General features: G+C 34.4%; 3 protein-coding genes across 6 annotated transcripts; 2 read left to right on the top strand and 1 right to left on the bottom strand.

The window, feature by feature from the left end:
- Positions 1 to 832: 832 nt before the first annotated feature.
- LOC133318682 (protein S40-4) lies at positions 833 to 1,541 on the bottom strand. Its single transcript, XM_061520737.1, has one exon. The coding sequence runs from the start codon at positions 1,480 to 1,482 to the stop codon at positions 1,027 to 1,029; it is 456 nt and encodes a 151-aa protein (XP_061376721.1). The 5' UTR covers positions 1,483 to 1,541; the 3' UTR covers positions 833 to 1,026.
- Positions 1,542 to 18,750: 17,209 nt separating this feature from the next.
- Positions 18,751 to 23,390, top strand: LOC133318655 (large ribosomal subunit protein uL11-like). 4 transcript variants are annotated; one of them, XM_061520697.1, is made up of 2 exons: positions 18,751 to 19,304; positions 23,237 to 23,390. In XM_061520697.1, exon 1 carries the CDS (start codon positions 18,804 to 18,806, stop codon positions 19,302 to 19,304), a length of 501 nt encoding a protein of 166 aa, XP_061376681.1. In that variant the 5' UTR covers positions 18,751 to 18,803; the 3' UTR covers positions 23,237 to 23,390. The 4 variants fall into 4 exon arrangements, with proteins under 4 accessions (XP_061376681.1, XP_061376682.1, XP_061376680.1 ...); XM_061520698.1 differs by lacking the exon at positions 23,237 to 23,390 and adding an exon at positions 22,553 to 22,571; XM_061520696.1 differs by lacking the exon at positions 23,237 to 23,390 and adding an exon at positions 19,726 to 20,109.
- A 43-nt stretch (positions 23,391 to 23,433) lies between these two features.
- Positions 23,434 to 23,979, top strand: LOC133318659 (uncharacterized). The gene has a single exon (XM_061520705.1). It carries the CDS (start codon positions 23,434 to 23,436, stop codon positions 23,977 to 23,979), a length of 546 nt encoding a protein of 181 aa, XP_061376689.1.
- Positions 23,980 to 25,828: the final 1,849 nt, after the last annotated feature.

Raw genomic sequence — 25,828 nt, 5'->3', positions numbered from 1 at the left:
ATACTTTTGCAGTGACTCTTACACTATTTATTGTTAGATTTTGTACAAAGTTACCAATTATGCAGAAACAGAACGATAAATAACACTACAGAATTTTCGACTATTAAAAACAAACAGAGAGCAAAAAGAGACGAGCAACGGAGTTGTTGGTCTCCGGAAGAGTAATCATTTTGTCACATTTGTAAAAAAAATTATCAGACTGTCACGCTAACTGTAAATTTTGCTAAAATGTCATGCTGCACCCTTAGCCGTCGTTGAAGAAGTCTGAAAATATAACTAATTCGCATTATCTTATCTTAACTCTTAATTATTTTCAGACTTCTTCAACAACGGCTAAAGGTGATGTGGCAGTCTCATAAATTTTTTTGTCAAATTTTTTGTCAAGTGTGACAAAATAATCACTCTTGCGTTGGTCCCCACTCCCCAAATCAAACACAAACCGAGTGCCCGATTTCTACGTTTTATTACCTATGCACATTTTTCCCCCTCCCCTACAATCTTGGCAAATTTTGGTTGTGAACAGTTATGGGGTCTTTGTCAAATGTCGAACATAGGGTCATAGGCTTTGCTTTTGGTCCCAAACCTAAACCCAACCACATCATCAACTACGACAAAACCCAAACCCCACCAATCATTGAACTACTTTTACTACAATGGACCCATCATTTCACCACTCAGATTTTGATCATCATCACATACAAAGGTTCAATCCTGGAAATGGAAGAAAGCTAACCAAAAAATAAACACAAGAAGAGCAGAAGGAATAAATAAGATTTTACTTAAGGTAATATTTATAAAAAGAAAATTTCATAAATAGAAATGATAAGTTGATAACAATAACATCGTGTATTGATGCGAATTAAAATCTCTCAGATTTGGATTTCATAATTGATCCTCATCTCCTCTTATACAAGTAGGAAGATCATGGAAAAAAATAAAACGACTCCACAAAATGGAAAATTTAAAGGAGAGTGAAGAAAAACAAAAATGTCTATTTGGTGATTCTATTGTAATTTATTTGCGGGTCTAGTCTTGGAAACCGGTTTTGGCCCAAATGGCGTTTCGGACCCTACTGAGATCGCGTCCTTTGAGAGTCCTACCAACCCCTTCGTGAACGGAGAATGAAGCGATCCTCGTCTTCGCCAGAAACTCGTGCGGAGGAACTTTCCCACCACCTCCATCTTCCTCATCGCTCTCCGCTTCTTCGTCGTCGTTCCTCCTCCGGTTCTGTCTGTACTCGTTCCCTAGTATCTTAGACCAGTCCGGGACGTTGACCGGAAGAGACGACGGAGCTCCGACGCGTCCACCACCGGAGTTACTGTGGAATCGAGAAGCACGAACAGGTTTGCGAAACTCGGGCGAGTTAGCTCGGCCGGAGCTGTAGAGGTCGGACTCGTCGAATTCGAAGGAGGAATCTGAGAGTGGAAAATCCCTGTCCATGGTGGGGAGGAAGCGGTAGGAGTTTTGGCCCTTACTCGCCATGCTTTTTCGATTTTTGATTTCTTCTTCTTACAAGTTACAATCACTCTGTTTTGTTTTGATTCTTCAGAAACCCATTTACTTTGATGTGCTTTTTATAAAGGTTAGCTTGCTTTTTTTTATTATTAAAATAGAAGAAGAGATACTCTCACTACTGAAATTTTTCACTACCAATTTACTACTTATTTAATCACCATTACATTAACATTTTCTTTCTCTTTAAAAACTTTTTAACATTCTCTCTCTTTGATCCAATAGTGATGTGATAGGTAGTAAGTTAGTAGTGAGAATTTTTAGCAGTGAGAATATTCTCACTCTTAAAACAGAATTAAAAAATGAAAGAAAAAAAAAGATTGGGTTTTGGATAAGACTGTAGGTATTCTTAAATTTAACAACATGGAAATGTGGGAGCGAAAGTGAATGGGGGGTGGATGAGGGTAAATTGGGAAAAGTGATTTGGGTTTAACGAGGAGGATTGAATAGGAGGGGTGTGGTGGTTGTCGCGGAGCGGGGGGGTTCATGGTTCAAGAAAAGAGGACAAAAGTGGTCCTGTTTGGATGTTCGAGGATGGGTGACACGTGTTGGTTAGTGGTTTGATGGGAGGAGAAAAGGCATGATGATGGAAGGTGAAGATGAAGGTGAAGCAGGCTCTTCCTTCCTTCGTTCCTTGCTGCCAGCTAGGTCCTAACTGGATATCAATTGTCCTCTCAAATGCGACATGCCATAATCTCGCCAGGATGATCCCTTCTCTCATTCCCCATTTCATATTATAACGTAATCGGTCCCTTTGAGTTTTTCTTTTTTATATTTTGTGTTCCTATTTTACATATATTAAATAAGTGTAAAATTGTATTTATAAATTTTTTATTTACAAACTACATTAAGTATGATCGGTTATTCTTCGATCAAGAGTGTATGACCGGTCATATTTAATGGAATTTGTAAAAAAAATTTGTTAATGAATTATTCTCCATTAAATAAATTTTAAAAGATTTAAATGCTGAGAATAAAATTATCTTTTATGGGCTTTAATAATCTCATAGTATAGAAAAGTAGTTTTCTTCTACTATAAACACAATTACAGGTGAGATTTCTACTATAGATACAATCATAGATGAGGTTCAATATACAAAAATCGCTGAATGTGTAGAGAAAAAGCTATTTTCCAACAATATGAGTAGGGATGTGCATGGATCGAACCGAACCCGATTTTTTTAAAAAATCGAACCGAATTGGTTTAAATGATTCGGTTCGGAAATGGTTTGGTTCAGTTCAGAAATGGTTCGGTTCGATTCAAAACTGATTCGGTTCGAAAATGATTCGGTTTGGTTGGAAAAGGTTCAGTTCGGATCGACCTTATTTTGAAAAGAAAAAATAAAATTTTTAAAAATAAATTAAATTCGGTTCGGTTATTAAACTGGTTCTGAAAATCGATTCGGTTCATGAACTGATTATTTAAAAACTGGTTCAGTTCATGAACTGATTTTAAAAATCGATTACTTTAACTGTAATTCAGTTTGGTTCATGGTTCAGTTCAGTTTTTTAATTATTTTGCACAAGCCCATAATATGAGAATAATTTTTCTCATTTTTTATAGATATAACAGTAGGATTTTTTTTATTTTTTTTTTGCTTAACTCCATATACATTTATATTTCTTTAAGAGATAATTATGTTTTTACAATATGAAACATTTTAAACGCATTTTAAAATTATTAAAGATTAGAGATCCCAACATTCAATAAAAAATGAAAAGTTATTCTCAACGGTAAAAAGGGAAAAAGAAAAAATGAAGTTGGGCAATATGAGAGTAGACCCTTATTACCAATAAAATGTGATTCTAGGTTGTGGTGGAGTGGAGCTAAAAAAAAAAAACAAGTATTAAAAGAAAATATAAGTCTTTAGTGCTCCTTAGAGAAAGTAAGAAATATTGTCACTTCTGTTAGGCTGTTTAAACTTAATAAATTGTAAGAATATTTTTTGTAAAAAGTAATATAAAAATTCTGTAGTGCTAGTTGACAAGAAAACAACTCGCCAAGAGTCGATGATCATTTCTCGTTTGAACAAAATCACCCTTCTTTTTAATCATATATAATACTAATTTTCTCATTCTTACCGCTAGACATTTTGAGCAGTTAACTTCTGTTTTTATTTCAAGTGAGTTGTTTTAAACTGCTACTTGGATCTTACAAATCGATAAGCATAGATCCTTGCCTGAACCCCGATCACTAATCCGTTTGGATGAATTTTTTTAAGTCAATAGCTATTTTTTTAAATATATATATATATATTTCATTATAAAATTCGTTTATATGTCTGTTAAAAAAAATTAAAAGCTAAATATTTTTTTTTTTTTTTTGGAAATAAGCTAAATATTTTTTCAAAATCTAAATAATTTCACCTTTTATAAAAAGTACTTTTAAAATAAATAAAATATAATTTTTTTTTACAAGCCCGTTCAAATGACTCTAAATACTATGGACTAATATCAATTATGAATTTGACTAATGATTTTGGGTAACTTAACAAGTAAGATATTATTACTAAAAGGTTAAACCCCACTCATTGGGTATGCAATCCTAACGATGGAGCATTGACTCTTTCTTTTTGTACAATCAATCTTCTTTTTTGGGATACAAGAGCATTAATCTTCTTGTGCTAAATGCTAATCTAATTTAAGTGTGAGTGCATCAACAGGTAAACTACTCCAGCCATTACATCAGGTTAATTAACCGTTTCAAGTAAACAAAACCTAACCCATGATAATTGCGTGAATCTTATTTTAGTTCAAAAGTAATGAAGTTTTTTGATTTAGTGTATAATTGTTATTCTTTTTGCTTGTTCATATTATTGATAGAATTTGTTAAGCAACCTATCAATAACATATGGCTTAGCCTATTTTTTGTTTATTTTAACGTAACTTAATTAACAAACAAGTTCAATTTAGGCTTTTTGAAATACTTATTTAACTAAGTAAAATAATCTTCATGATTTGGAAAACAATAAACTTATTTAACTTACCAAAATGGCCTAATTATTCATATTATTTGTTTTTTATTATATAATAGATAAAATATGGTACCAAATGATTGGTTTGTTTCATTAATCAATTGCCTTTAAATAGGCTTAGAATAAATACAAGTAATTAGCAAAACTTGAAAAGAAACTAACTAACTAATCGCCTAAAGCTGTACGTGAAAAATAGGCTAACAACATGCTAACAATATCAACAACTATGCTAACAAGCTATCAAATAGGAAACTACTAGGATTACAAGGAAACATAATATATTTACATGCTAACTGCATATATTCTTCCAACTCTCTCCCTCAAGTTGGAGCATGTAAGAATGAAATGCCTAACTTGGAAAGGAATGCAAGAAATACAGATTGTCCCAAAGCTTTGGTGAAAAGATCTGCCAGCTGAGCGGAGGAGCGGACATGTGAAGTAGCAATGGTGTTCGCCTGAATGTGTTCTCGAACGAAATGGCAGTCGAGTTCAATGTGTTTCGTTCGCTCATGAAAAACGGGGTTAGCGGCAATATGAAGAGCTGCTGTATTATCACAAAATAACTGCATGGGTGTTGAATGATTTACACCAAGAGACGCAAGGAATCCCTTTAACCAAATTAACTCTGCTGTAGCAGCTGCCATAGCTCTATACTAAGCTTCAGCAGAAGAACGTGCAACTGTGACCTGCTTATTTGTTCTCCATGAAATAGGTGATGTGCCCAACATAACAAAATAACCAGTAACAGATCGTCTTGTAAGAGGACAAGAGGCCCAATCAGAATCACAATAGGCATGAATGCGGAGATCACATGTGCTTTTTAATAGAAGTCTTTGACCAGGATTTTGTTTCACATACCTTAACACTCGTAGGACCGCATCGCAGTGACCTTGTTTTGGATGCTGCATAAATTGAGAAAGGACATGTATAGCATAACTCAAATATGGTCTTGTAATATTTAAATAAATCAATTTTCCAATCAGTCTCCTATATCTCTCAGGATTTTCGATATCTGGGCCATCAACAAGACCAAGTCTATGATTTTGTTCAATAGAAGATACAGCTGGTTTGCTTCCACTAAGACCTGCTTCATGTAAAATATCAAGAGCATATTTCCGTCGACACAAAAATATCCCTTCTTTGTTACGGGCTATCTCAATTCCAAGAAAATATTTTAGCTTGCCTAAGTCCTTGATTTTAAAACACTTGTTTAAATATTCCTTGACTTGATTGCATGCTTGAGTATTATTTCCTGCCAACACTATATCATCAACATAAACCAGAAGAGCAAGAAAAATATCACCTCTTTGGAATGTGAACAAGGTATAATCTGCATGAGTTTGTTGAAACCCGTATTTTATAAGTGATAAGCTCAATTTGCTAAACCAGTTTCTTGGAGATTGTCTCAATCCGTAGAGAGATTTTTTCAAACGACAGACTTGATCTTTTGTTCCATTGCTAAATCCTGGAGGGAACTTCATATATACCTGTTCATTAAGCTCTCCATTTAGGAACGCATTATGCACATCCAGTTGATGCAATTCCCACTGCTTGGCTGCTGCAATAGCCAAAAGAGTCCTAACACTAGTCATTTTTGCAACGGGCGCATATGTCTCACCAAAGTCTTCGCCTTCTATCTGATGGTTACCTGCAATAACTAACCGTGCCTTATATCTTTCCACGGTTCCATCAGAATGATATTTTATTTTGAAAACCCATTTGCTAAGTAATGCTCGTCGATTAGAAGGCAAAACCGTGACTGCCCATGTTCCATTATCTTCTAGTGCATTAATTTCTTTTCTCATAGCTTCTACCCATTGTGGATTTTGCATGGCTTCTTTAAAATGACGAGGCTCACATCCTGCATCAAGAGCTGCTGCTACAAATGCACGATGGGATGGAGAAAATTTAGATAAACTAAGAAAATTACATAATGGATATTTAATACCTGACCTTGCATTTGAAGAGTGACTGATTTGGGTAGCAGGAAGAGATTTATGTGTTTCGATAGCATTGCATTCATAATCTTGAAGATATGCCAGAGTTTTCCTTGATCGCTGGTTTCGGCTTGCTACTGGTTGCGGTTCTGCTACTGTTGGTGGCAATACAAGCACCTGATCGTTGCTCCCCCTGTCAACTGTATCGGATTCAGAAGTTGCTAGACAATCAGCGTCGCCTGCCTGCTCGCGAATTGCACCAGTTTGACCAACGTCATGGTTTGGAAGTGCGGCATGTCTAGCGTCATTTGTATGTGCCTGAAGTGCACCAGTATTATCGGCGTCTGCATGCGTCCAAAGTATACCATTGTGATCAGCGTCATCTGCCTGATAATCAACCAACATGTTTTGTGTCTAATGGGAAGGAGGGATTGCAGATGAAAACTCAGGTTGATGCGATGATAAGGAAGCCAAAGGAAAAATTTCTTCATAGAATTTCACATCCCTGCATACAAAAAATTCTCTATTTTCCAGATCATATAATTTCCACCCCTTTTGAGTAACCGGATATCCTATAAACATGCACTTGCGAGAGCGAGAAGCAAATTTATCCGTAGGTTTTGGTCTAACATTAGCATAACACAAACATCCAAAAATCTTCAAGTGTTCATAATTTGGAGTCTCCCCGTATAAAACTTCATGAGGTGTACTACCAAATAAAATTTTGGATGGTGTTCTATTAATTAAATGGACTCCTGCAAGCACACTTTCTTCCCAAAAATCGACGGGTAAACAAGCTTCAAATAATAATGCCCGAGATACATTTAAAATATGTCTATGCTTTCGCTCTACTCGTCCATTCTGTTCTGGTGTATAAACACACGATGTTTGATGAATTGTCCCATTATCATGATATAACTGCAGCAATTTATTTGATTTAAATTCGGAACCGTTATCAGAACGCAATATTTTTATCCTTTTTCCAAATTGAGTTATGATCATAGCAAATTTTTTTTGAATACGATCGCATGTTTCCTTCTTTTCAGCTAACATATATACCCAAACAAATCGACTGAAATCATCAACAATCGTTAAAAAATAATGTGAACCTGAAGAAGAAGAGCGATAGGGCCCCCATATATCACAGTGAATTAAATCAAAACATTCTTTACTGCGATTATTACTTGAATGAAACATAGTCCTAGTGTGCTTAGCACGACAACAAATGGTACATGCCATTTTAGTTGCTGCAATTTTAGCTGACATATGGAAAAACAACGGAAGCAAAGACACAACTTCATAGGATGGATTACCCAATCGCTTGTGCCACAACTCTGCAGACTCCTGAATTCTCACAGTAGAAACTGAAGCATGCTTTGGTTGAAACACATAAACTCCTGCATGAACATCACCCAATCCAGTCTGCCTCATCAATGCTTGGTCCTGTAAAATACATTGTCCATTAGTAAATATTAGTTTATTATCACTCTGCTGCAATAACTGAGAAACTGAAATCAAATTGCACCGCAAATGAGGAACAAATAAAATGTTAGACAATGTGAACTCATCATTAAACACCATTGTCCCTTGTTGTTCGGCATGAGTAAGTGCACCATTAGGTAACCCCACTGCTAGGGGTTTGATTTTTGTAACATTAGTCAGTAATTCCAAAGAACCTGTCATGTGCTGCGAGACACCACTATCAATAAGCCATTGTGTCTGATAGCCTTACCAGATAATTTGTCAGTAGCCTGATGAGAGTGATCCACCAGTGTCATGAGTTTATGCACTACTTCTGGAGTGAAGACTGAATAAGCTGCTGCATTTGCTGTTGAATAAGGCGCTGCATTTGTTGTTGAATAAGGCGCTGCATTTGCTGTCGACGAAGGAGCTGAAGGTTGCGACGTATTTCCTGGTTGAAAAACATCTGAAGCTTGCACCGCGAAGGCTTGCTCATGCATCCCACGTCCACCTGATCGTCCCCTTCCACGGCCGCGAGGTGCACCACGGGTAAAGGGAAAGCCAATAATTTTCCAGCAACAGGAGGGATCATGATTAGTCTTCCCACAGTGTGGACACGGTGTGCGAGCAACCGAGGGATCAACAATCATGCGCGACGCAGCAGCCGCTTTTCCTCCGTCAGTTTCCGTATGCGTTGCGTAACCAACGACAGCACCTCGATTATCATGGCCGCGTGCAATGGCGCGATGTGTTTCCTCATGTGTAACAGTTGCATAAACCTTATTCAAATTTGGAAGAGGAGAAGCATTAAGAATTTGAGAACGTAAGTTCCCAAATGACGCTTCATCCAATCCCATGAGAAACTGGTACACTCGTTCATGTTCTCTAACTTCTTCGATTTCTTTTGCCAATGCACAATTATCTCCACACGCGCATGATTTGGAAATCTTCCTGCCTTCGAGCTCATCCCAGATCGCGCGGAGTTTGGTGTAATATTCACCAACGGTGCTTCCCTGCTGCCGTGTGTGTGTGAGAGAAGCTCGGAGTTGATACTGTTTAGGAAAATTCTGAACAGCATACCTCTCCTTTAAGTCGTCCCACAAGTCCTTGACGTCATCAAAACATTTGATCAGCGGTTGCAACTGAGGGTCGATTGTGTTGTGAATCCACCCATTTATCATCGAGTTGCACCGGACCCATGCATGCCATTCCGCGGCGTTATCCTTTTCTGGTTTCTTCACATCACAAGTGATGAAGCCTAGCTTGTTCTTTGCACTGAGTGTATTTTTCATTAACTTGGCCCAATTATCATAATTGGCCTCTCCACGCAGCTGCACGATGGTTAGAATCACACCTGGATTATCCGATCCTCCTAGATAAAAAGGAGAGTCAGGATCCGATGGCTTCAGTGCGCTGCTGTTTTCTCCTGCCATTTCTCACGCACTTGTGTTTGCGGAAGTATTTCATAGGATCGCTTTGATACCAAGATAAAATATGGTACCAAATGATTGGTTTGCTTCATTAATCAGTTGCCTTTAAATAGGCTTAGAATAAATACAAGTAATTATCAAAACTTGAAAAGAAACTAACTAACTAATCACCTAAAGCTGTACGTGAAAATAGGCTAACAGCATGCTAACAATATCAACAACTATGCTAACAAGCTATCAAATAGGAAACTACTAGGATTACAAGTAAACAGAATATATTTACATGCTAACTGCATATATTCTTCCAACTATAATATCCTTTTTTAGATTAATATTTTGAAATCTCTAGTTATTTTCAAATCTTGTATGTCTTTGGTGTTCTAGTTCTTACTTTTATTGTTTTAGTTTATGGATATTTAAAAATTTTGCTATTGTATTATAACTTAATTGATTATTTTAATTTTAGTATGCAAATGACAAATTTATTGTTCAATTCAACTAAAAATAGTTATTTGTTGTTTTTTACATGTTATGATAGTTTTCTTAAATTTTATAATTAGTAATACTCCACCTAATTTTTAGGGCTTGGATGCCACTAATTATGGAGTTTAACTTGGCTGTAGTATGCAAAGAAAATATAAAATGGTGATCGATTATTGTGATTTCAACTTTCAAATATCAGTATATAGGTGGTAAAGTTGGCAGCCCGTCCCGTCCCGTCTCGCCATCAACTCATCAAAAAATGAGACAACCCGTCCCGTTCTGTTTGGCGGGTTGGTCTAACAGTCCGAGCCTATTTTATATTGACCCGTCTCGGCCCATTTATGTTCGCCATCAACCCGTCAAAAAATTAGCTCGTCCCGCCTCGTTTTTGAGATGGGTTGAAAAACACAGCCCGCTTCACCTCGTTTAGTTGGTGGGGCGAATTAGCCATCCAAACCGAATCCATTTTGCCGGCTCTAATATCACACTTCATTTTTTTTAAAAAAAAATAAAAAATTGAAGCATATTGCTTTGGTAATATTCACTATAATATTCTGTTCAAGTCAAATTGTAGTCTCCATGATATCGTGCAAGTATAGAAATTATAGAGGATAAGAGCATCATATTCTTTTTTCACTCTTTTTTGTAAATAAAAAGTTTAAGAAAGTGATGATGTTTTATTCTGAAACTAAGACTTGTCACCGCTTTACCAATATTTTTCAATGGAACTTACAAATGGGGAGACCGTATTATTCCAGAAACAGCGCACATAACAACCTCCAAAAAAAATAAAAAAAATCTAATGAAATTTTGGTGAAAAATTGCCAACATGAATTTACACTTTAGACTTTGCATTGGCACCACTGGATTGCAAGTTGAGCTAATTATCATTAGCAGCTGGTTTTTTTTATTATATAATATTTACGAAAATATTGTTTCTCATGTTGCACGAGACAAATTATCTCTTGCAATATATACAAAAAAAGATGGGACCCAATTAGGGAAAAATAGAAAAAAAAAAGTGGGACTTACTCATTTTTGGTGTTACATGAAACAAATTATCTCATGTAACATGAGAAACAATATCCCCAACATTTATATATTTAAAAAAATATCGTTTAATTAATACGAATGATACATTTAAAGAGTATCTCATTCCCAATTCCATTCTTAAGAAAATGAAAAATATTAGTAAATACGGATGGCTTGGCTGATAAAATTGAATAATGTCAACAAAAATGTATTGACTTCAATTTTTACCAATAATTGGATCCGTTCCGAATCGGATTAGTTGCGAAGCAATGAACCGATTGGAATATTTCAATTTTTTTTTACCAATAATTACTCATGGATATATCATTTATAAATATTATTGTATATTTAATCATCAAGGCTTATGATATATCATAAGTTTGGAATATGACAATATTTTCTCTCTTTAAATTTTAATTTAATTAGAAAAAAATATACTTGCCGTTTAATAATATACACTATAATTAATTGGATACTAAAAATTATAACCATTCAATAAATTATATCCGTGAGATATTAAAAGTTAACGATTATGATCGAGTGTAAGATTTATTATTCTTACGCTAGTGTAAGAAGATACTATCCCTTTATTTTTATATATGTGTAAGTAAACCACGCTTGCTGTAAATTATTAAATATGTGACCCATTAAATACAAATAAATCAATGGATAAGATTGAGTATAAGAATTACTATTCTTATATCGATAATAAGTAATTATTAAGGGCAAGATCTTCTTACACAGGTATAACAATAATAAATCTTACACACAATCTTAATCGTTAATTTTTAATATCTTATATTTATAATTTGTTGAGAATCAATAATTAATTAATGAGAATAATCCAATTAATTGAAGGTATTTGATGGACAAAAATCAGCGATTAAGATTAAGTGTAAGATTTATTATACTTACACCAGTGTAAACAATCCTGTCCCAAAATAAATAGGTATTATACTAAATCGTATTTATTGATTCGTTTGTATTTAATGATTTGTGTAGTTGATAAATTACATTTCGATAAATATACATAAAATTAATGACTACGATTGAAAAGTCACTGGGATTGATTTAAGGGTAAGGGATTTGGGTAGTCTACGTGAAGTTATGAATTCTAACCTCAATGTTACCATTGTATTCAAAAAAATGTCTACAATTGAAAATGTAACTTATTCTCTTTTATATTGGTTAGACTAATTAAAATTATAATTGGAGTCAAGTGTTAATCATCGATGTTATACACTAATCAAGTTCAATACCACTCATATCTCTTTCATGTCACTGATATATATATCAATATCATAAACGATTATGCTCATACCAATAATTGTTTCCCATTTTATTAGCAGCTAGCTAGCAACTTGAGTTTGTCGTCCTTAACTAACAAATAAAAAAATACAGTTAACAGGTGACCTTAATTATAGCCAGCTCGCAATTGTGTCCTAATATTGATTGTGATTCTTAGTTATAATATATAAACTTTTATACCTTATGCCAACATAATACATATATTAATTACATTTTTTTTTTTTGATAACATATTAATTACATTTTAAAGTTAGCATCTCATCCACTTTAGCCTCACGAATTGTGACAATGAATCAAGTGTGTATATATTTTCCTTTGTTAACTGGTTAGAGAGTAATATAAATTATTTAAAAGACTATCACCTAACAGCTTAAATTTTTGGATTGAAATGATTTTTACAAGTATCAGAGCTTCAGTGATCATAATGTCATGGTAAAATAAAAAATTAAACTTGTTCAATATCTACGCTTCAAGTCCAGAGAAATTTTTGGTGAAAAAATGTATTAAAAAATAATATAAATCGTTAAAACTTTCACCAAAAAACTTATAGTTTTTGATTGAAATACATTAGCGTTGTTCTAAAGGCATATCCACTTGTTTACTTTTAATTGCAAGTGAGTGCATTAAGAATGCGTTACCTAGCTAGCTAGCTGGCCCAAAAGAATATAACACGAAAAATGAGGATGCACTGACAATTTACACAAAACAATGAACAAAATTCGCATATTAAGGGCCTGTTTTGAAAATTATGTTTTTGATTTTAAGAATAATAAATAAAAAACCTATTTGACGAGGCATGTTTTGTAAAACAAAATTAAAAAATCGTAACTGTTTTTTTTTTAGAATTAGATTTAAAAAATATATCTGAGTTCTTTTTATTTTGTGTTTTGACTTTTGATTTTAAAAATAAATAAATATACAAAACACCTATTTCATAAACTATTATATAAAATAGTATTAAGAAAAATAAAATCAGAACACAATTAAATAGCTAGATCGTAACTTTTCTTCTTATGTTTTTATACATCTATCTCTTTTCGTCTTGAAAAACTATCACAACCTGCAATAAAGAATATACATGGATAAGTATTTGACATTAAAAAATTGTAAGCGTACATGAAATTTACAAAAACAAACTCCTAGATAGAAATAGATAGCTTCCTACTCAGTTCTGACGGATAGGAGATAAGTTAAAAAATAAAATAAAATAAATCTAAATCATTATTAAAATTTGGAACTTATATCCGTTTCTTCCATAATAACGTGCACTACCTAATAGACACATTTAACTTATAATTAATTGGAAATTTTATTTTATTAGAAATTCCTTCTTGGCTGTATATAATTGGTATGTTCACAATTTTTTTGGTAGACATATGTTCACATTCTTTAACTTGTGTGCCACTTTTGAAATCAGCTCTCAAAAGGTTAATAATATTATATCCTTTTGATTAGTAGTGGGTTTTAGTATCAAGATTATATATTAAAGAGCTTAATATAAAAAAAAGCCAAAAAGCATCTAAATCTAGATCTCAGAACACAAACTTCATTTTAACCTCAAAATTAATAGGTTCTTTATTTTAAGAGGTCCGACAGCAAGTGGGAGTATTATGAAGATTCCTCTAAAATGATTTTTTTAATAAGCTCCATTACTTTTTTTTTTTCCTTTTTAATCTTTTACATATATTCGATGAAAACAAACACGTTGGTTTATTTATCATGTGAATTGCCAAACTACTTAACCATCTTTTTATACCAGTAATCTACTACATGTAACGTGTGTTTGGTACAAGAGTATCAAAAAGATTACTGATAAATCTTCTTCGGTAAACGTCAATTATCATGTTTGGTAGAAATAACAAAAATCAGTTCCAGATATTCAAAGTTTATCGATAATTTGATTTACAAAGAAAAGACTCAGATTATCAAAAATAATATAATAATTCAAAATTCCAAGTAAAGAGAAAGCACAACAATAATTTTTGAGACAAAAATACCTCAATACACATCGAAACCTAAACTGAATCTATCAATTACAAAAGTAAAAATAGTTTGAAGTTATTTTTGTAAAATAACCTCATATTCCAAATCATATTTCGTTCTAAACCAAACATGGAATCAGTAATCTTTACCCAATATTTTCGGTAATATTTTGTCCAACCAAACACTTTTTTCGTAACATTTCAAGTAAACTCAATTTTTAGTGTATTCTCAATAATCGTAATTCTCGGATACTAAAAAATTTATCTTGTACCAAACACACCCGTAAGTTATACATTTAATGAGAACTCATCGCTCCCCAACTCTCCCCGTGTAGTAGTTGGAGTGGGAATCTAATACAAACAATAGGGGACGTTTGGTTGAGAGAGAAATTGTAGAAAATGGTAGGAAAATGAGTTTGGTAGGAAAATATAAAAAAAATTGTTTGGTTGAAAAAAATTTAACCGAAAAAATTAGGTAACTTTTATAAAGTCTATGTTTGGTTGTAGATAAAATATAGATGTGAAAAAAAGTTAATATTATGAAAATATCCCTGTTTATAATTTTTTTTTGAAAAGCATGACCAGTGTCTTTTTAGTTTTTTTTTTTGTGGCTTCCATTTTAATTTGGATACTAGGTAGGAGGATTAGTTGGTCGGTTGACATCCTGCATAGTTTATTTGGCCGGTTAACATGCAATAATACCATGTATCAAGAGGGATTATTTGACTGGGTTTCTCAAACAGATACCTATGCAAATTGTTTCGGTGGGATAATCATTTAGGTAGCCATATATTCCAAATGTTTAAACCAAATAAAGGCATCAAATTATCCCACTTCTCAAATATCCATCTATCTCAACATAATCCTCCAACCAAACACCCCTAATGAATTAACATGAAAGACTTTTTTTTTTTTTTTTTTTTTGTAAATAACATGAAAGACTTTTATCTATGCGTATATATCAAGTTGGAAATAAAATTGAACTGAAGTGTTTTTTTTTCTTTTTTGTTGTTGGTCCTTTTAAGTCCGGTATTTTAATACTAGAGATATTATTGGTATTTGGCTATGGGGTAGGCTTCATAGAGTTAATTATCCTTTTCTTTTCACGCCATGATGTCCAATATGTGGGGTATCCGATAGATTAAAGTTTGCAAGATTGTAGCCATTGCTATATGCCTTTCCCTAACTTAATAGTTATATCAACTTAGCATGGTTGCTGACCTGTTTGATGGCTTTGGTCCTTTAATCTAGCTAGATAGATAATGACTAGTGGACATAGGTGCATCGTAATATGGTATTGAGAATGGGGTCTGCTTGATTGCTAGAAATTGGAACTTGCAATTTAGAGCCTCCCCTTTCATTCCAAGTTAAAGAAGAGGAGAAAGCACTATTCCATAACCATTATCAGGCTATCTTTAATATATGAAACAGTTACCTTTATTAGTAGTTGAGATGGCCCACATCCCTCCTAGATGCTTATCCCGACCCACACGTAAACATATTTATGACACATCCATCCCCACAAGGTATGGTTGTCTCTTTGAGGATTTGCCACGAGTATCCAACATCATGTTCTAGATAAAAATTTTCTTAAAAATGGGAAAAATAAAAATAAAAATCTGTCATCAATACTCGAATTTCGTCATTTTATTACTTAAGTTATTTAACTGTTAAACTTAAACCTTTTTTGCACTAATATATACACACAACACACACACTTTTTCAAAAAAAATTTAAACATAAAACACTGAACTATACGAATAAAAAATAATTGGCCAATTTAAGCTATCAAAGATTGTATGAATGTTTGGGAGTGATATAGGAAAACCTCCCTCAATAATAACGCTTCAACAAATAACGGCAATACATGCGAATGAATTATCTCATATTTTGTTTTTGAGTAATATTTATGTAGTTATTACAAATAAGTTATTTGTATTTATGTTATTTTGAATTAAAAAATTAAGTAATTATATTTGTAAAGACTATAATTCTAAAATAAATTAAAATACAAAAACACAATGATTTTCTTCCCAAAACGACGTCATATTAAATTTACTGCAGATAACTTATCTGCATTAATTACAGAAAAGCGAACTCTTTGTTTTAATATGATTAGATGATGGAAAATATTTCATCCATTTATTGTCACAATTTTAATAATAAAATTCAGAAAATATTATTTGTGACTTTACTGAAAAACAAATTTTTTATCATTTGAATCAATAATAATTGTTTTATATTTTGCATTTCATATGGTGATGTTAAAACAAAATTTGAGAGGATATTTATATCGTTGGTGTGTGTAGCTTGAACTGACATCGACCCTTAAAAAACATTATGCACGTGTATGGGCACGAGTGTACCACGCACGTGTTTGTACGGGGTGGATAAGTGTGGATAAATACCGTAATAATTTATCAAGTAATTGGACTTTTTTATATTATTAACGTATTTATTATCATCAGAAATCAGCACGTGGATTCATGCCGAGCGTCTGAATCTGAATGGACGTGGCATTGTAACAGTGTTTGTAATTCCACGAGACTCACGTTGCAGGGCTTTTTGACCCTTATAACCCTTTACTAATAATTAATTACCAAATTGACTTTCATTATAAACTATTTCAAAAATTTAACCCCCTCAAAAAACATAACAACAATCTGCCCCTGTTTGACCGTTGACCACGAAGCCTACCCGGGTACATCCCTACCTACCCGGGTATCTTTTGAAATTTTTTGTCTACCCGAGTAGAGAAGTGTGTACCCGGGTATTGTTCTTGATTGCTTGAATTATTTACCCGGGTACGGATGAGTGTACCCGGGTAAAAAGCACAAACCAAATTAAAGCAATGAACATTATAATTGACTGCATTCGTTTCCCATTAAATTTTACCACCAAGATTTAAGTCAATCTATCCTTTAGCCTCACCAAGTTCAACATCCTTGAGAGGACTCTTTTCTACTCCATCCTTCAATAGTCTAATTCTTCTTTCGTCAGGCTGTTTTTCACTTGAGAAAATGTCTTTGCATTGGACTGCTTTTCAGCTTCCATAGCCCAACTGTAAATTATCATACCAAAAACTGTGATAATCATTCCCATTATATTCTTGAAAGTTAGCTCTGAATCAAATAGCAGCCATCCCAATGTCAGAACACATACTGTTTTCATGTGGCCTAAAACCTGGAAGGAAACAGCTGAAAAGCGCCCGATGCAAAGGTACTGGCTCACATTGCAAAATACAGCTAGCAAACATGAAAGAAGAATGCATAACTGCAGATATTTAAAAAAATAAAAATAAAAGAAATGAATAATCCAACACTACATTATTAAGGATAAATACATAGGGAATACAACAGGTTAAAGTTAATAAGGGAAAAGGAGGACCACTTACCTCAGAATCTTTTGATATAAGAACAAGATTTATCCGGGTACACTCATCCGTACCCGGGTAAATAATTCAAGCAATCAAGAACAATATCCGGGTACACATCTCTCTACTCGGGTAGACAAAAAATTTCAACAGATACCCGGGTAGGTAGGGGTGTACCCGGGTAGGCTTCGTGGTCAACGGTCAAACAGTGGCAGATTGGTGTTATGTTTTTTGAGGGGGTTAAATTTTTGAAATAGTTTATAATGAAGGTCAATTGGGTAATTAATTATTAGTAAAGGGTTATAAGGGTCAAAAAGCCCACGTTGCAGCTTGTATGGTTTTTTTTTTTTTTTTAACGAATAATATTTTTATTTTTGTGGTAGAAATTGAGCGAATTTCATTAATTTATTTTATCTTTTCCTATTAAAACGGATCCATTCTATTCGAATTTTTTTTTTCATTTTAAATAATATAATTTTGTGATATTTTTAATAAAATTACGTCATTTTTTATTTAATCAGGATGAAAAAGAAAATGGAAAAGAGAGATTAAAACACACCAAAATGATATATTTTATTAAAAATAATATAAAATTATATTATTTAAAATAGCAAATACTTTTTTTTTATACGATAGAAAGTATTTCTACAATAAAAATAAAAATATTAATCTCTTTTCTTATATAATAAAGAGGGAAAATATTTTTACTATAAATTTTTTTCCTACCAACCACATTATATATATAATTGGGGTTTGCATTTATCATTTAACATGACACAACAAACTTTCTTACACGCGACATTTTTTGGGACCCAAACTTTAAAAAAAAAAAAACTATGGCACGCAAAACGAATCTCTACAACATTATACAATCACTTATCCTACCACATAACTCTTATAAATTCTTATATAATTATTATTGAATCAATATTTTTCCTTTCTTTAATTTTTTTTTAATATTGTCTCTCTGAGTCTGAGCCAATAATAATTAGATAGATAATAAATTAATGATAATTTTCTTTTATAATAAAAATATCTTCCCTCGATAATAAAACAAGCAACATGTTCTCTCTTATTGGGCCAAAAGATTTCAGAAAACAGAGCCTGATGACCCAAAAAACACAGGCCAGGCCCAACGGCCAATGCCTAAATGCCACGCCTCATTCTTATGAAACCCTCACTTAAGCGAGGGTTAAAATAGACATTTCGTTTTGAGTCTCAGCAAAACCCTAGTGTCTATTATTATATATTCTCTTTTATGCTTTGCTCCTATCTTCCCCTGTAAACCCTAGTTTTTCGATTCTGCGAAAATGCCGCCGAAGCTCGATCCTTCGCAGGTTGTCGACGTCTACGTCCGAGTCACCGGCGGCGAGGTGGGCGCGGCGAGTTCACTCGCTCCGAAGATCGGTCCGCTCGGTCTGTCACCCAAAAAGATAGGAGAAGACATAGCGAAGGAGACTGCGAAGGACTGGAAGGGGTTGAGGGTGACGGTGAAGCTGACGGTGCAGAACCGTCAGGCGAAGGTGTCAGTGGTTCCATCTGCGGCTGCGCTGGTCATCAAGGCCTTGAAGGAGCCAGAAAGGGATCGCAAGAAGACGAAGAACATCAAGCACAGTGGCAACATATCGCTCGATGATGTGATCGAGATCGCTAGGGTTATGAGACCGAGGTCGATGGCAAAGGACCTTAGCGGCACCGTCAAAGAGATCCTTGGTACCTGCGTCTCTGTTGGCTGCACCGTCGATGGCAAGGATCCCAAGGATTTGCAACAGGAGATTACTGACGGAGATGTTGAAATCCCGCACGATTGAGTAGGTCTTCTTCTTTTTTGCGTAGTTTTTTTTTTCTTTATAAATTTTGGGAACTAGTTAATGTTGTGCTCGATTCGTTTACTTTTTTTGTTTGTTTGTTTGTAATTGAGTTGATTTTGAGGGATTTTATGTTGACGTTGCTTTCAACTTTACAAGGATAATATTATTTTTCTTTATGATTTTCAGAGATTATATAACCCCTTTAAATGTCCTTGTCTTTTGTTACATTAATATAGGTTGAGTTAGTTACTGGATGAATAGCTGAGCTTCTGTTTTGATTACATCAAATTCATGTGTTTTTGGGGGGTTTACTGTTGTTGGGAGGAACGAGTATTACACTATTACGTCTTAGTTTAAATAGTTCATTCTCCGGTGCAGTTAATTTATTTTTGTGCCTTTGCGTTTGTTGTATTTGTGTCAGTACTCAGTACTATGCTGCTTCTTGGTAGTTATCCACTCTCATTCAGTTGGAGTTTTCTGATACTCTGACTATCCACCACATTTTTGCTACTTTAGGAGTTGCCATTTAACTCAAAAGGTTATTGGATCGGGAAGCATTGCCAAATGCCAATGTCCTTAGAGGATTAAGGAACGTCCTCTTCAGAAAAATGATCAAAACCGGTGGTTGAGGTTTTGTATTACAGCAGTGTTGGGTATTCCAACCCGGAGAGAACAGGATACTCACGGGTGTAGGACTAAATTCATTTCCCTTTCAATTTACCGTAACTGGTTTGTGTGTACACTTGCTCATTAGAAAATGATTAGTAGCATTGACAGATATATTCCAATCTTCTTGCAAGCAATCGGAGTGTCTTTTGTGCCTTATTTGTTAATATGTATGAGGATTAAGTTTTTTCGATGATCCTTATGTGGGAGAGTATGTCTTTTTATTGGGACTGTCTTTTTTATAAGATATGTTTTCTTGCTACCTCAAATAGTAATCCCAACATCATCACGGAGGAAGGGTTTTTAATCTTTCAAGGAGAATCTCTAAGATTGGATTTATGTGTATTTTACTTATTATTCATGGGGGTTTGCATTTGTCATTTAACATGACACAACAAACTTTTCTACACACAATATTTTGGGCCCACACTTTTTGAAGAAAAAAGAAAACGAAAATTACGGCACGCAAAACAAATCTCTATAACATTATACCATCATTTTTCCTACAACATAATTCTTATAAAACTCTTATTTATGGTACATATAAATTTAATGATGGAGATATTCTTAGTGCTACATGATCAGAATTAGCTAAATTTTTTTACCGAGTTTAGTTAGATACGTGTTAATGAAGCAACAATTTTATTCCTGTACCTCATTTTCTATACTTTCACTCTTCATTTCCTTTTCATAGAAAATAGGATGAGAGCGATTCATTTTTTCCTTGTCGCTTTTTCGTATAAACGAAAGATATAGAATATGACCGTAGTCCGTAGAATATGGATCGTAAGAATAACACTTTTTTAAATCTAAGGGGAAGTAAGCCAACTGCTCAAGTTTCTTGATTTTGGGATTTTGATGTCGATTTTTAGAAAAAATTGTAACGAAAACCATTTTTGGATTTTTACTCTAATCTATGTTATAACTCTGCAATTTTTTGATTCAATATTCACTCCTTATTTGCTTGTTGCAATGATAACCTACAAAATTAATGCTCAAATTGGCTTTATGAATGAAGGCCTGGTACTTGTTGGGCTGTTGTTTGAAATCTGGTTATGATGGCTGAGGGTTAATGCAAGGTGAGATAGACTGGGCCCAAATCGCTTGTTGGGTTGATGTTTGTTAATCATGCATTGTTAAGATAGAGAAGAAAGGAATGTAAAAGATACTGGAAAGAATAGAAAAGTAAGAAAGAGAGAAGTGGTGAGGTTATTATTTTTTTAAGTATATCTAATGAATAAAGTATTTATTTTTCCTTCGGCTTTATAAAAAAATATAAATGTATATCAGTATAATTCACAAAATTACTTCCCTTTCTCTTCTTTCATATTCGGTTTTCCTTTACTTTTTTGGGAAAAGCATCAATGTATTGTTCTTTATTTTTTGTTTCGAAACCATCAGCTACCAAAATTTGCTCGTGGTTTTCTCCCTGCCCTCTCATTACCTCCATTTGTTCCGTAGTTTCCTCTTCTCCTTTGGTTTATAACCGCAACCTCAACCACTTTGCGTGTGAATATATAGCTCTTAATTTCTCATTGCTGATTCATTCAGTCAGTCAATAGCTTTTGCTAAATATCTCCCTGAGAAAATTTCGAATTGGCTTTTCTTGAGTCCCTCTTTTCGTTCGGTTTTCTCTCTCTGTGTTTCATTGAGGGACATAGAGAGAGTGAGAGAGAGAGTGAGAGAGAGATCAATATACAATAATAAAAGCTTCCGTAACTCCAAGTCATAGCCATCAAGCCTCACATTAACATTCTTTGGGTTGAGGTTGCAATGGCAAGAGAGCTCAGGCACACGATGAAGCCCTGGATTGAGGTTGCACCTTCACTTCTGGATTTCCCTTGGAAGCCCTCCAATGCTCCCAAGCTAGAGACCATCTTGGAAGACAGAGCTGAAGAATTCGATGGTGAAGAAGACCTTATAATATTAGGAAAGGGTAGGCTTTGTATTCTTGAAAGCCAAGCAACGCCCTAAGGCAGTGCCTAATACCCATATACCTTGCGTCCATATTCCGTAAATGAATAGGGAGACGTCACTTAGAACAATTCTAGCGCCAGATAGGAATTTGTCAGAGATAATTTATTTATAGATGTCATTATCTCTGTCTCTGATATGATTATTCGTCACATATAGTTAAATTTGTACATACTACCTTTATTCCCGTACCAGTGAAACAATACTAAGCAACTCAGATTTGGGTGTGCTTTCTACTTGTGATAATCTCTATCATTTAAGTTAAAACTCTTGTTTTTTATGTTTTACACCTTTTATCTAATTCAGTGGGATAATAATTGCTTCGATACTTTCTAAACTATACATTTCCGCTTGATGACCACTCTAAACAAAAGAGTCTTGGAACCTACTAGTGTTTGTATCTAACTGTCTTAGAAGATAGTTCGAGTTTCACAATAAAGAGTAGTGACATCTCCATCTTTTGTCAAAAAAAAAAAAAAAGTAGTTTCACAATTAATTCACTCAACAACATAACATTTTATAACATAACTTTTTAGGTTGAATTAGCTATTTACAATTATTATGAAAAATTTACCGTCTTAATGTATATGTTATAATTTGATTATTAGGGATGATAAAGGAGAAACCATCAATCTTAACTGCACTGGTTTAGGAGAGGATCACCCATTGTGTTGGAATCATAGTTTCATATAGAAAGGCATGGTATGCGAAGAAGAAAACAATTGCAATGATATATGGTGATTGGGAGGAGTCTTATCCATTTTTGCCCTGTTGGTGTGAATATATGATTCGCTTTTCACCAGGTTCTGTTTATCATTTTCAAACAAATGATTATTTTGTGACCACGACTGGTACGAGAAAAATGCATATTTCATCGCATTTTTAGGACTTTCAAACAATGATGTGAGACTTTCAAATTTTGCAAACCAGTTATTCAAATTGATGACACTCATTTATATGGAAAGTACAAAAGAAAATTATTGATTGCCACGGCTTAAGATGGAAATAATAAATGTTTGCCACTTGCATTTGCCTTTTTTAAGCAGATGCAAAATATGTGTCATTTCGAATTGGTACCATAGTATATTATCTGCTGTGGAGAATCACCATGGTGGCAGCCACCACATACGCATCATGTGTTTTGCCTTTGTCATATTGCTAGATATTTTAATCAAAGGTTCATAAATGATAAATTAAAGAAGGCAGTCATGAATTTAGGTATAGTTAACAAATCTTATCTTCAATTTTTCAGTATTAATGAATTTTATTGTAAATAATTATCTTGGGTGCAGGTTATACTCCTTCAGTGGTGGATGTTGAGATAGCCTATGCACGATTTCTTGATACGAGTCATTAGGTTGTGGAGTGGATTGATAGCATCCCCAAGGAAAAGTGGACATGTACATAGAATGTAGATGGGCGAAGATATGTGCATATGACAAGAAACTTGTCTGATTTAGTAAACAGTGTATTAAAGGTGGCAAGAAACATGCCAATAACTACTCTGGTTAAGAACATATACAAGAGTTTGGTTCATTACTTTGTTAGTAGGGGTCAAGCATCTGCTTCGCAACTTCAATCTTCTCATCATCTTTGCAAAAATATGGTTGATTCCTTGAAGCATAATGAGTCCCTTGCTACAGGACATCATGTTCGTACATATAAGGTTGAACAAACAGTATTTGAGGTTGACGAGGGTTATGAGAGGTCATATTCTGTCATCCTTCCAGAGCGTTTCTGTCAATGTGGAAAGTTTAAGGACCTCAAATACCCATGTAGTCATGCCGCAACGATTGCTTTACATGTTCGTCAAAATCCTTTTCAATATGTGGATGACGTATTCCGGAAAACTAACCTGGTTCGAGCGTACTCATTTCCATGGCAGCCAATTGGTAATGAGCAAGTTATTCCACCCAGTGCAGATCTAGTGCTCATACCTGATAAATCTATGTTGTGTGCGAAGGGTCATCTAAAGTCAACTAGAACACGTAACGAGATAGATGAAGCTAAAAGCAGTCAAAGGCACATTATGTAAGGTATTTGCAAGTAACCTGGACATAATCGCAGAAATTGTCTGAATCGTGGAGCTAACCAATGATTATGATTGGGAATTAATGTAACAAATTTTTTGTGAAATTATTTTATATCCATCCATGTTGCATGATCCATGTCTTTGGTTATTAATGTATTAACTCTATTGGTTTCTATAAAAAAGAAGAAGTCATAAATATTAGATAGTCCTTGTACATAAAGAAAATCATGAAAAAAAAACAAAAAGGTCCATAAATAAAGTATAGTCTATAACGTATATAAAGTGTCCATAAATATAATATAGTCTATAATAATAAATACAAATAAAATCTATGGCGGAGGAGACCACTATTGATGACGCGCTTGACGACCGTGCCCGCGAAAAGACTATGTAGGAAGGTCTGGGGTGGAGTTGGACTTGGAGCTAGTGCTGGAATTTCAAAATCAAATGTCGCTTGTAAAAAATCATGTGTTTCTATACCTTGCTGGATGAGAGATGACGTCGAAGCATCGTACGAAGCTTGGGTTGCCTCCGCCAGATGCTCTGAAGGCCACTCCCCAAGGACGTCACCCTCAAAATCTAAACGACTGCAGAAATCGTCAACATCATCGTGAGACCACGAAAGAAGCTCGTGACTATTGCTCTCTGCGTGAGTGGACGACTCGTGCCTGGATGCCATAGCCACTAGATTGACGTGATGCACCGACTGGCTCTATGAGTCCACCAATGGATGCATAGCAGCTTGACTAGTGAACATATGATCTGGCAGGTCCTTCTGTTGTTGTGGTTTATAATACACGGACTGCGTGCCGTATGTATGACTTATCACTAGAGGCCTAAACCATCCAGCTGTGCGCGGCTTGGGTCCATGAATAGGCTCTGATACTGGTCGTATCGGTTGCCGACGATGTCTTAACCCGTGTCCCTGCTATCTACGACTTCGAAATGTATATAGACAACTAGGGCTCATCCTGAAGTTGAGATGGGGGTGCATGTGGTCCTGCCTCCTCCACCCGAGGTGTCTTTCTGAAAATTGCTATAATACGACCAATCTCCTTATAAACCTACACCCAAGAGTACCCCCGCGAAGTGCTCAGAAGTGGTCGCGAAGTAGAACATCTCCATGCTATCAATCTTAACTCACAACATAAATACATAAGCCAAAAAAAAAACACATAGTAATAATAACTAAAAAATAACTTACACTGCGTCCAAGCTTCGTAGCCATCTTCATCAGCACTTGCCTCTTATCCTGTTCTAATGCATGTACTTTTGGTTGGGAGACATTAGGCCATCCAATTGAGGGGGAACCTCTATGTGTTGCTCCATAATCTCCCATCTATGTATAAATTGCCTCAACTTACGAACCCAATTATCATCTTTTTTACCTCAAAGAGTATGGTCATGGACACTTCTTAACTTTCTAGGCCTACATGGTATTAGTTGATCCTTGCCGAACAGTCACATGCATTTTTCGGATGGCAATATTCAACTGTGTGAAAATAGATAACCGGAGTCCTGTCCATCCATAAATACTGCTCACGATCAGATGCATGAAAGAAATTGTAGTCTCCATATGGTTCCCAAACCACCATCCACATAAAATAAATAAACATACAGGCAGTTACTGGAGTATGTAATCACTTTTTGAAATTTGAAAAATAGATAACATACCTTATACTTACATAGCTTGTCTAATATGTACCGATTCCACAAATTTAGATAACATACCTTAACCCATGTGGTCTGAAGCGGGATAAAGTATTAAACTTGATTTACAAATTTAAGATAAACATTGATTATAATACTCGTAAAAAGATACCGAATCTAGAAATACAAAACACACACACTA

This window comes from Gastrolobium bilobum, unplaced genomic scaffold (assembly GCF_033153095.1).
Source record: "Gastrolobium bilobum isolate Gb01-03AN ecotype WA unplaced genomic scaffold, APGP_CSIRO_Gbil_v1 utg1425, whole genome shotgun sequence".
Classification (NCBI taxonomy): Eukaryota; Viridiplantae; Streptophyta; class Magnoliopsida; order Fabales; family Fabaceae; genus Gastrolobium; species Gastrolobium bilobum.
The sequence above is the reverse complement of the archived record's forward strand: the minus strand, read 5'-3'. Positions and strand labels throughout refer to the sequence as shown.